This window comes from Hemitrygon akajei, chromosome 19 (genome assembly GCF_048418815.1).
Source record: "Hemitrygon akajei chromosome 19, sHemAka1.3, whole genome shotgun sequence".
Lineage (NCBI taxonomy): Eukaryota > Metazoa > Chordata > Chondrichthyes > Myliobatiformes > Dasyatidae > Hemitrygon > Hemitrygon akajei.
Window position 1 is genome coordinate 33,502,869 of NC_133142.1, and position 12,599 is coordinate 33,515,467.

Consider the following 12,599-nt stretch of genomic DNA (forward strand, 5'->3'; position numbering starts at 1 on the left):
CTACCATGATTAATCGTCTGACCTTTGCTGTCCATCATTTCAGTCCTACTCGTTATAAAACATCCTTCTTGCCCTCAACCCTACCTCCTATTGCCCTGTGGCTCTGGTTCCCATCCCCTGCCACTCTAGTTTAAACCTTCCCAGGATGCACTAGCACACCTCCTGATGACAACATTGACTCCCCTCCAGTTCATATGCAAACTATCTTGTTAGAACCGGTTCCACCTGCCCTGGAAGAGAGCCCAATGATCCATAAATCTGGGCACCTCCCCCTGCACCAGTTCCTTAGCCTCATATTGAATTGCACTATGTATCTATTTCTCACCTCACTAACACGTGACATGGGATCCGGAGATTATAACCCTGGAAGTTCTACTTTTCAACTTTCTACCTAGCTGTCAGGGCGCTGGAGCAGGGATCCAATTGCAGGCCCAGTATTGTGCACACAGTGATATTAATTGAGTAACAAATCTTGAGGTGCAAACAAAGTCAGCGTCAAAGTTCAGGCAGAGATCAAAACATCCAGAGGAATCCAAAAACCAGAATCAGGAAACAGGCAGAGTCAATATTCAGATACAAATGCTGGACAGGCTCAGGGAAATTCACTGGCACAATCTGGAAACAAATAAATGAAAACACAGGACTGAAATACACTGAGGAATAAACAGAGAGGCTGATGATAGGTGGAGCACAATGAGACTCAGGTGGCAGCAATACAGGTAATAATGAGAAACAGGTGGGAGACGGAGTACTCAGTAATACAGGGGCCAGAGTAGAGCAGGAGCACATGGCAATACAAAACCACAGACTGACAGCTAGGGGGAAACAGACAAAAAGACAAGAGTTCAACTGGAGGTACTGACACTAGCTCGCTAAGGACACTTTGCAGGACCCCGTCCCCTCTCATGCCCACATCATTGACCATTACAAGGATAGCATCTGCCTGAACGCAGACATTGATGGTTTATGTCTGAGGAAAACCACCCAGGGCCTCAAATCTGAACATCCCCTCTCTCAAACAAATATGATGACATTTCTGTCCTTGGGAAACAAACCATCAGTCACCTGTCATGTATCTTTCTGGACTAGCCCATCTGGGTGATCCTAACCGTGACTTTGACAAAAGAAGAACTGAGGAGAGCACCAAGTAAAACAAACTTAATGAATTAGGTGCTTCCTTAGATACAGATGTCTGCCTCCCTTTCTGTGGCTCTCCTTCTGTAGCTCCATCTTCCCACCACCCCTCACCTCACCCCCCAGCTCCCACTGCTGCCTCTCTCTCTATGGCTCCCCATCATACAGAAACATGAAAGTTTCTGTCCAGCTGGTAATCTCTTGCTGTGACTGTCTCAGAACACAGTGCCCATTTTGAAACTCCCCAACAGAATCAAGTGGGAATAACTAGGGCCTCAGTACTGGGAAGGGTTGTCTTGAGAGTATTAGTATGCTTATCCTCCCAGAGAGTCTGGCTCTTTGGGAGAAAACTTCAGCAGGACATTGCCGAGACCTTGACATTACTTACCCATGTTTTTAAAACATATAGGAAACAAATATGCCAACGTTTTTGGAACGCAGCAGGCCAGGCAGCATCTATAGGAAGAAGCACTGTCGACATTTCGGGCCGAGACCCTTCGTCAGGACTCGGCCCGAAACGCCGACAGTGCTTCTCCCTATAGATGCTGCCTGGCTTGCTGCGTTCCACCAGCATTTTGTGTGTGTTGCTTGAATTTTCAGCATCTGCAGATTTCCTCGTGTATGACAACGTTTTTACTGACTTCGGCATTACTCAATCCCCGTCCAAACCCAATGCATAAATTTAACCAAATTGAAGTTTTTCTTCTGTGTTTTACTTGCACAATATTTTTACTCTACACAGCACACTTAGTTTTCATATTTATTCTATTCTTGCTTGCATGACGCTTTTTTTAGCTACAGACAATTTTGGTATTTTTGTACTGTGTGTGATACATTTCTTACAGCAATTCCTAACGATCCTGTAAATACAGTCTAATAATGCAGCAGCATCACACCACAGCACCATGTGTTTTTAACTTGAAATGTGGGGTCAGAAAAGGAAAGCCAATCCAGACAGAGCACTTTCTGTTCAAACACTTCCTCAGTTTCTTTGTGAAAGAATGAATTCACAAGTCTACACAATCACATAGCACAAAAACAGGCCAAAAGTGAGTATTGACCTTGCACCCATTAATCCTGTGTTATTTTCCACAAAACACCTCAATCTTCCCTAAAAGTCTACCTGTTCTATATTTCCAAGGCTTCAGATTTGCTTGCCATTATTTTGTGTGTGTGTGTTTTTTTTTTCTTTTCTTTTCAGTGTCTACAAAAGTGGTAGGAGACTTGATAGTGAGGAGGACAGGTAGCAGCTTCAGTGGGCTACAGGAGGGATGTGAGGATCGGCTGTTGCCTCCCTGGTCCCAGGGTCAAGGGTATCTCTAAACGGTTGCAGAAAATTCTCCAGGGGGGTGGGGGGGAAGTTATACAACTTGGAAGAAATGACATAGATAGAATAATGGATGCGGTCTTGCAGATGAGTGTACGTAAGAATTTAAGGTGCAGGACCTCAAGAGTAGTGATCTCCAGGATCTCCCCATGCCATGTGCTAGGTCAGAAATAAGAAAGATCAGATCAATTTGTGGCTGAGGAGCTGGTGTACAGAGAAGGGATTCAGGTTCTTCCACACTGGGATCGCTTCTGGAGTAGACGAAACATGCATACGATGGATAGAAGCAACATGTATAGGATTGAAGCAGGGAGAGACCAATATCCTTGCCAGGAAATTTACTCGTACAGCATCAGAGGGTTTAACCTACATTAGGATGGGGTGGGAATAAAGCAGTAGCCAGCAAGAGTAAGTCTAGTAATCAAGATATCCAGGGACAGAATAAAGGCAGGGAAAGGAATACTCAGTTAAATACCACTTCTTTCAATGCTCGAGCTTTAACAGATAAAGTGGTCGAACTCAAAGCATGGACTGGTTCTAAGGACTGAGGTGTTACAGCCATAAAAGAAAAATGAGTGAGATAAGGGCAGCTCAGTATCTGAGATACAGATGCTACGGACAGGACAGAGATACCAAAAAGCTTAGATGGGGTGGAGCCCTATGGATAAAGCCGTTGCTGCAGTGCTTAGAGATAACGTTCTTGGAAGATCATCCAGAGATGCCATATGGGTAGAACTTAGAAACAAGAAAGGGAGGGTCACTCGAGTGGGGCTTATTATAGACCCTTACAATAGTCAATGGGAACTTGAGGAATAGGGGTCCTGAAGAAGGGTCTCGGCCGGAAACATCAACTGTTTACTCTTTTCCATAGATGTTGCCTGCCCTGTTGAGTTCCTCCAGCATTTTATGTGCATTACTTATAGGTGTGTAGAGAGGTTGTTCACAGTTCTAAGAATAATAGGGTGTATTAGTGGGAGATTTTAAATACCCTGGTACTGACTGAGCCTCTCAGAGTGTTAAGGGCTTGGATGGGACAGAATTTGTGAAATGTGTCCAGTAAAGTTTCCTGAGTCAATACTTGGGGTCCTATTCAGGAGAGTGGGATACTGGATCTCCTCTTAAGGAATGAGGTAGGGTACGTAACTGAAGTAGCTTTCAGGGACCAATTTGGTTCTACTTCCTGTTATTCAGCACTTAATGTGTGTTGCTTGGATTTCCAGTGTCTGCAGAACTTCTCTTGTTTGTGACCATGATTCAATTAGTTTTAAGGGGGTGATAATAAAGTATAAGACGGGTTAACAGGATAGGGTCCTAAATTGGAGCAGGGCTAGTTTTTGCGGAAATACACGGGAGTCCGCAGAGGTTAACTGGGTGAGTCTGTTCAAAAGGAAAAAGGACAAGTGGCTAGTGGGAGGCTTTTAAGAGTGTGACAGCAAGTGTCCAGGAGCAGCGTGCTCCAGTGGGGTGAAGGATGAACCAGGCAACTTCAGGGAACCTTGGCTGACAAGATATTGAGGAAAAGAAGAAAGTATACATTAGGTTTAGATCAGGAGAGGTGACTATAAAAAGATTAAGACTGCTCTTGAGAGGGAAATCAGGAAGGCAAAGAGAGTATATGGGATGAATCTGGCAGTGAAGATTAAGGAAAATCCAAAACGAATCTATAGTTATATTAAGAGTAAAAGGGTGAGCAGATCCCCTCAGAGATCAGCAGGATCACCTATGTCTTGAGCCAGTGGGTGGATGGGATTTCTAATGAATATTTCTTATTGATGTTATTGATGAAAAATCATGGTTGCTCGAGATCTACAGGAAAGAAATGAAATGTTTTGGAGGACATTTATATTACCAGTGAGGAGGCATTTACAACTTTACAGGGCATTAAGGTGGATAAATAGCCTGAGCATGTGCATCATCAGGCTTTGTGGGAGGCTAGAGAAGAAATTGTGGAGGGGAGGTGGATATATTTGCTTCATTGTTAGCCACTGGTGAAGTTCCCAAAGGCTGGAAGGTGGCTAATATTGTTCCATTGTTTAGGAAGGGTAGCAAGCACAAAAAAGGAAATTACAAGCCAGTCAGCCTGACATCGGTGCAGGGGAGGTTAGTGGAGAGAATTCTGAGGGACAGGATCTACCAGCATTTGGATAGATAAGAGTCTGACGCGGAGGATTCAGCATGACTTGGTGAATGGAAGTCATGATTGATGAACCTTTTACAGTTTTTTGAAGAAAAGGTAGATGAGGGCAGGGCAGTGGATGTTGTCGAGCAAGCCCTTTAACACGGTCACACATGGCAGGCTGATCTGGAAGGCTAGGTCCCATGGAATCCAGAGACAGCTAGTTAGGTGGGTTCAAACTTGGCTCGACGGTAGGAAGCAGAGCCTGGTTCGGAAACTGCACCATCTCGGATTGCAAGACCCTGCAGCGGATAGTGAGGTCAGCTGAGAAGATCATTCCCGCCATTACAGACATTTACATCACACGCTGCACCCGCAAAGCAAACAGCATTATGAAGGACCCCGCACATCCCTCATACAAACTCTTCTCCCTCCTGCCATCTGAGATAAGGCACCGAAGCATTCAGGCTTTCACAACCAGACTTTGTAACAGTTTCTTCCCCCAAGCCATCAGACTCCTCAATACCCAGAGCCTGGACTGACACCAACTTATTGCCCTCTATTGTGCCTATTGTCTTGTTTATTATTTATTGTAATACCTGCACTGTTTTGTGCACTTTATGCAGTCCTGTGTACGTCTACAGCCTAGTGTAGTTTTTTGTGTTGTTTTACGTAGTTCAGTGGAGTTTTTGTTTTGTTTCATGTAGTACCATGGTCCTGAAAAACATTGTCTCATTTTTACTGTGTACTGTACCAGCAGTTATAGTCGAAATGACAATAAGAAGTGACTTGAATTTGAACAGAGGGTGGTGTTTGAAGATTGTATCTCAGAATGGAGACCAGTAACTCATGGTGTACTGCAAGGATTAGTGTTGTTATTCCCTATTTATATAAATGACTTGGATGCAAATACAAACAAGAAAAAATCTGCAGTCTTTCCAGTCCTGCCGAAGGGTCTCGGCCCGAAGCATCGACTGTACTCTTTTGCGTAGATGCTGGCTGGCCTGCTGAATTCCCCCAGCACTTTGTCTATGATGCTTGGATGCAAATGCACAAGGCTTGATCAATAAGTTTGCGAATTACACAAAATTAGATTTTGTTCATAGTAAAGATCATCGCAAATGATAGGAGAATCTTAATCAATCAGGGAAGTGGACCAAGAGTGACAAATGGATTCCGATCCAGATAGTGTGAGATGATGCATTTTGGAAAGAACTTACACAATTAATGGTTGTGAGCTAGGGAGTGTAATGGAACAGAGGGATTCAGGAGTACAAGTGCATAGTTTGTTGAAAGTGGGGTTATAGATAGGTTGGTGAAAAGGACACTTGGCAAACTGGCCTTCGTCAGTCAGGGGACTGAGCATAGGAGTTGGGACATCATGTTGTAGTTGGTTAAGTCCTTGGAGAGGTGGCATTTGGATTACTACATACAGTCTTGCTCCGCCAGTTTTAGGAAATACATTGTTAAACTGGAAAGAGCACAGAAACGATTTATGAGGATGCTGTCAGGACAAGAGGCACTGAGTTACAGGGAAAGGCTGGCTGTGCTCGGTCTTTATTCCTTGGAACGTAGGAGAGTGAAGGGTGTCCTCATAGAAATGTTTATAACTGTGAGGGCATAGATCAACTTTTCCACAGAACAGAGGAAGTACAAAACCAGAGGTCATACATTTCGGGTGAGAGGGGAAATGTTCAGAAGGGACCTGAGAAGCAACCTTTTCATGCACAAAGTGGTGAGTATATGGAATAAGCTACCAGAAGTGGTTGAGGCAGGTACAATAGTATCATTTAAGAAGCATTTGGGTAGGTAGATAGAAGGGGTCAAATGCAGGAAATTGGGACGAGCTAGGTGGGCACCATGGTCAGCGTGGATTCATTGCGCAGAAGGTCCTCGATCCATCTCTTACTGCCCTTTAACTCTAAGAGCACAATACCTGTTTTACCTGTTTGTGTCTGTAAGCAGCCTCATTCATTTAAATAGCAACCCAATGCAAATCATCCTGGGTACTGATCCAGTCATCTGGAAATTGTGCCTCCAATTAAATACACAGCAAAAATCGAGTGGGGATTACAGACTCACAGAACAGATTCAAAGAAAGTACTAATCCCAAGAACATGAGAAAGCTAAACTAATTAGTTAAGAAATGGCAATTAACTTGGGCTGAGAATTTTCAGCACTTTTTTTTACATTTTAGATTTTAAGTAGAATTTTGTGTATAACAGATATAAAGTTATCATCCTTGCTTTTAAAATCCTCAGTGGTTTAGGCACACTATTATCTCTGTAGTATCCAACAACATTGCAACTGTCCAAACATACTCCTCTCTTTCCGCTCACTCATTCAATTGCTCTGCCATTGCTGGTTGTGTTTTCAGCTGCCTTGAACGCAAGTTGTGGAACTCCATCCTGAAACCTGTCTTTCTCTACCTCTTGCACTGAGGCACATAATATGAGGGAGACAGACAGCAGATTCTGTGGCCGCAGAAGGGACATGAGGATGGTCTGTTGCCTCCCTGGTGCCAAGGGTCAAGGATATCTCTAAACAGCTGCAGAAACTCGGGGTTGGGGAAGGGCAGTTCGGGGTGAAAACACGCGGGAATTTATACGTGTTAGGAGAAATGTGATAGATGAATTCTTTCAGAAAGGGGTTAGGTAAGAATTTAAGAAGCAGGACCTCAAGTATAGGGGCCCCCAGATTACTCCACGTGCCATGTGTTAGCAAAGTCCGAAATGTCTCATTGAATCACTCCTGTTCTTTTCCGAAAGAGATCCAAGAGATCCTTCCAATCAAATAGCAAAAATCAATACCTTGGCTACCTCTGCCACTCCATTGCACCTGCCGTGTTATCAACATAGCACTGACACCAGATCTGACCCAGCACTCATCTTCTAAGCTAGATTCACAATAAGTTCCAGTAAGTTGCCGGCACACACGGTCGCAGCGGCCTCTCCTGTTCAAACAAAGGTGTGATTGTTCATCTTTTACGGTTTTTTTTATGATCACAAGACCCCGATGGTTATCAAGAACATCAAGTACTGCAGGCCTGCCCAAGAGCCGGACTTGTTGCGTACTGTGTTATTGCCTGGACTTGTCACGTAACATTGTGCGGAGGCGGCCTGTGGTCAAATGATCGTCACAAATGTTTTTATTCTGATCACAGGACTCTGTTGGACTTTGGTAATGTAAAGTACTGGAAGTCCAGGTCATTGGTTCATTGGAGATACAGAGCCGAGGGAGCTGCCTTGCCTAGCTTGTTTCCTGGACTAAGCCCTCAGACATGGCGTTACCTGTTGCCGCTGCTCAGGAGAGGAGACACCAGAGGCAATGTGGGAGAGAGCAGAGGCACCGCCGGAATCCTTGCTGGATTGGAAGCTTGACCCTCCCATGGACGCTGCTCTCCAGTGGTCGCTCGGTAGAATACAAGCTGAATTGCCTCAGCTGCAGCTGTGCTAGCAGGTGATGAAGAAGTACTGTGTGCTTGTTCTTGCAGAAACATGGCTCCCGGCCAATGTCCCATGCACCATCAATCTACAGGCACAACCCTCTGGGACTTAGTTTTTTATTGTAACTGTGTGTTTTTTTGCTATCATAACTATAGGTACAAAACACTGTGTGTTGTGTGTGACTGTTGGTACGGTGTTTTGCAGCTTGGCCCCAGAAAAAGGCTGTTTCATTTGGCTATATTCATGCATATGGTTGAATGACAATTAAACATGAATTTGGACTTGAACATCAACATACGTATACCTTCAGAATGGCGCGCATTTAAATTCCATTTGGCCCTCTACCTTTTAGGCACCTAGAAAATTTGTGCAGGTTAAATGGTGCTAATCAGGAATCCAATGATCTTGAGCCATTATTAACTCCTCCCGGCCACCGACTTCAACTTGCACTGCCTTAACCTCCACTTTCACACAACTTCTGCAAAGGCCTATGCACAATCTTGTTCTTTGAACAAACAGCCAAAAATAACCAAAAGTGGAGTGGAAAGAGGTTAGCGGGAAGGTGATAGGTTGTGGTGAACTACATATACCTGTCTGGACACGCCCCCTGCTGACTGCTCCTGTGGCTCCTCCCACAGGTATAAAGGTGATTGAGACCTGAGCCCGGCCTCTCTGTCTCCAGGATGTAGTATGGTGGTCAACCACTGCTTGTTCTTTCTTCCAGTCAATAAAAGCCGATATCTCGCCCTCACGACTCAGAGAGAGTTATTGATGGTGCATCATAGGTGAAGCCAGGTGGGTGGGAAAGGGCTGGTGATAGGAGAGGAGAGTGGACAATAGGAGATAGGGAAGGAGGGGGAGCAGGCAAGAAGAAAAAGGCCAGAGTGGGGAATAGATAAAGTGGAGGGGGGGGGGGACTTGTTTACTAGAAGGAGAAATCGATGTTCATGCCATCAGGTCAGAGGCTATCCAGACGGAATATACGGTGTTGCTCCCCAATCCTAAGGGTGACCTCATCTTGGCACAGGAGTCCATGGATCGACAAGTCGGGACGGGTATGGGGAAGGGAATGGAAATTAAAATGTTTGGCTACTGGGAAGTCCCGCTTGTAGCACTTGGTGCGGAGGTGCTCAACGACGCAGTCACCCAATTTATAACAGGTCTCAGCAATGCAGGGAGGCCACACTGGGAGCACCGGGCAACCCCAGCAGGTTCGCAGGTGAAATCAAGAAGGAGCTAGATAGGTATCTTATGGATAGGGGAATCAAGGGATATGGGGACAAGGCAGGAACCGGGTATTGATAGTAGATGATCAGCCATGATCTCAAAATGGTGGTGCAGGCTCGAATGGCCGAATGGTCTACTTCTGCACCTATTGTCTATTGAAATGTCGCCTCACCTGGAAGGATTGCTTAGGATCCTGAACGGAGGTGAGGGAAGAGGTGTACGGGCAGGTGTAGCACTTAGGCTGCTTGCTGGGATAAGCGTCTGGGGGGAGATTAGTGCGGAGGGACAAATTGACAAAGGAATCGCTGAGGGAGCGATTCCTGTGGAAAGCGGAGAGTGGGGGAGAGGTAAAGGTATGTACAGTATAGTCGCTGAAGGAGTGATCCCTGTGGAAAGTGGAAAGTGGAAGAGAGGTAAAGGTATGCATACTCCTAAGGTCCCTTTGGAGATGGCGGAAATTTAGGAGCATAACGTGCTGGATGCAGAGGCTGTTGGGGTGGTAGGTAAGGACAAAAGGGACTCTATCACTATTACAACAGCGGGAAGATCTTGTGTATTATTGTCAGAAGACTATGGACACCCCAGAAGCAGAAAATAAAATGTGAATACAAAGTTCTCTCCTGAACCTACCTAGTCATCCAATCCTTTCAAAGCTTCTTGGAAAATTTCTTCCACAAATATTAATGTTATTCTTGCACAGACAATTAAATAATTTACTCTATAATTTCTACGCCCCAATCTGTCCCATTTTTGGCCCTCTTTGCTTTTGATTTATATTGAGAGTCAATTAGGAGAAAAAAGTTGCAGCTTTACATTGCGCTATTGCAATCCTTGTTGGATTCAACTGTTTGCTAATGAAAACCACACACAAATTGGATTGCTGGATGATATGAGCACTTAAATGAAGTGTGGGAGTTTTAGCAGAGAGACTAAGTACTGAAACAAAGTCCCTACCTTCAACACAAGAAGGCTGTGCCCGAGTTGTACCAGCAACCTGGCCTGGAAAACAAGAACATTTCACGGTTTGTGATCGTTCTTCAATTCGGTTCTTATTGCAGCACCGGTGCACAGCAACAACCTCACATGTGCCCTGTTTGACCTGATGTCCTAGAAAGAGAGGAAAAGCATTAATAGTACATGGCTTGCTTTATCATGAATGGTTGAAAGACAGTCAATTTATAGCACTCACTTCAACCACTGACAGTGGCATGCAGTGTTCTAACTGGGTGAGGGGCTAGACAAGACTGAAATGTCAATTTCATTAAGCTTTCAATCTACCTTAAATCTTGAACTTGGGGCTGTTAAAAGAGTTCAGCACTGCATTAAGGTTAACACAATTCATTAGACCTAAATAATAGTTGGTAAAATACAAACTGTATTATTGAATTGAATTGACTTTATTTCTTACATCCTTCACATACATGAGTAAAAATCTTTAGATTACGTCTCCATCTAAATGTGTAATATGCAATCAAAGTAATTTATAATAATTTGTAATAAACAGAACAGTCAATGTAACATAGAAATACACTCAAATCAGTGTGAGTTAATCAGTCTGATGACCTGGTGGAAGAAGCTGTCCCGGAGCCTGTTGGTCCTGGCTTTTATGCTGCGGTACTGTTTCCCGGATGGTAGCAGCTGGAATAGATTGTGGTTGGGGTGACTCGGGTCCCTAATGATCCTTCAGGCCCTTTTTACACACCTGTCTTTGTAAATGTCCTGAATCATGGGAAGTTCACAACTACAGATGTGCTGGGCTGTCTGCACCACTCTCTGCAGAGTCCTGCGATTAAGGGAGGTATAGTTCTCATACCAGACAGTGATGCAGCCAGTCAGGATGCTCTCAATTGTGCCCCTGTAGAAAATTCTTAGGACTTAGGGGCCCCTAACAAACTGCTTCAACCGCCTGAGGTGAAAGAGGCACTATTGTGTCTTTTCCACTACACAGCTGGGGTGTACAGACATATGAGATCCTCAGTCTGGATGCCGAGGAACTTAAAGCTGTTTACCCTCTCTACCCCAGATCCATTGATGTCAACAGGAGTTAGCCTGTCTCCATTCCTCCTGTAGTCTACAACCAGCTCCTTTGTTTTTGTGACATTGAGGGAGAGGTAGTTTTCTTGCCAGCTGATATTATTTATCAAAGCCTACTATTAAGCTTGTTAAATCAAAGGTAATACTCAAAAAATTATTATCAATTAATAAATACCAACTAACTTCCTCACATTGTGGGACAGATGTAAGATTTAAATAAATTCAAATTCCACAATGTACAGTAAAAGAGGTTAATGTAATCCATTTAACATATTCATTTTCTCCCCTCTGTTTGATTTTTCCCTCTACCTTGTTCAGCACCATCTCACAGGGTGGTAAGGATGCAAAGAAAGCTAGTTGGTGGTTTCACGGCCTCTCGCTTGAACACTGTGGAAGGTAACTGTGTCCCCCAATGGTGCAGCCAGCAAATGCAGGGACGTGAGCCACGTATTCTGCTCAGTGAAACACCAACGTGGCTCCAGGACAAAAAAGAAACACCTTCCAAGAAACAATGAACTGTTTTAATGAATGATTACTAACAGTTTATGACTGAGTATTTCACAAATAGAGAGAGAGTGTCTCTAAGCAACACAAGTAGAAAGCTCACCCATCCATTCTGGATGGTCAGAGAAAGAAATATTTTCTAAATTCTGAATGAACATTCATTTAGTGTGTTACGAATGTGCCACAGCTCTGAGGGGCCGAAGGGTGCGGGGTAGCCCCCTCCTTTGTGAGAATCGCAAGATCACTATTAAGTCTGTTCAGGGGACACAGGAAATGAGAGAAAGACATGCAGAATCCACAAAAGGGTTGGAATGTGTCCTGGCCTCCGAAAGGCAGACCCATTGATACCGGCTATTGTCTCTTGGAGATGGACTTGTGTATTGCATCCTGTAATATACATCGAAGCCCCAGGCAATGAACCGAGGGGGAGGTTGGTGGAGGGATTGCATCATCCCAACCTGATTGACAACTGAGACCCTGTGAGTCAGGATAAAAAGAGGTCTGTGGGAACAGCCCCTCAGACGCACCAGAAGAAACGCTAGCGATCCCGTAATAGCGAAAGCCGGTGGAAGGCCACGTGCGTCCGCTTCCATTTGCCCCGGAATCGGTGGCCCTTGCCATGGAAAAATGGTTTTTAGCTAACAACGGGGAACTCAACTCCCAATGACTCTCAAAGGATTGACATCATAAAAGGAATGGGCAAGTTTAACCCGTCTTTCTCTCCAACCAAAGGCTGCAGCCCACAGCTTGACTGAACTAAGGTGACTTTTATATTTCCATCGGACAATACATTATCCCCTAGACAACGATA

The 12,599-nt window shown here is 44.5% G+C and overlaps 1 protein-coding gene across 4 annotated transcripts in view; it reads right to left on the bottom strand.

The window, feature by feature from the left end:
- The window catches only part of LOC140741864 (chemokine-like protein TAFA-4), a 316,916-nt gene that overhangs the window by 181,274 nt on the left and 123,043 nt on the right, over positions 1–12,599 (bottom strand). For all 4 annotated transcript variants that reach the window (XM_073072352.1, XM_073072353.1, XM_073072351.1 and 1 more), the window contains one exon: positions 10,205–10,357. In XM_073072352.1, coding sequence (XP_072928453.1) covers positions 10,205–10,357 — 153 coding nt within the window. The remainder of the gene's footprint in view (positions 1–10,204; positions 10,358–12,599) is intronic.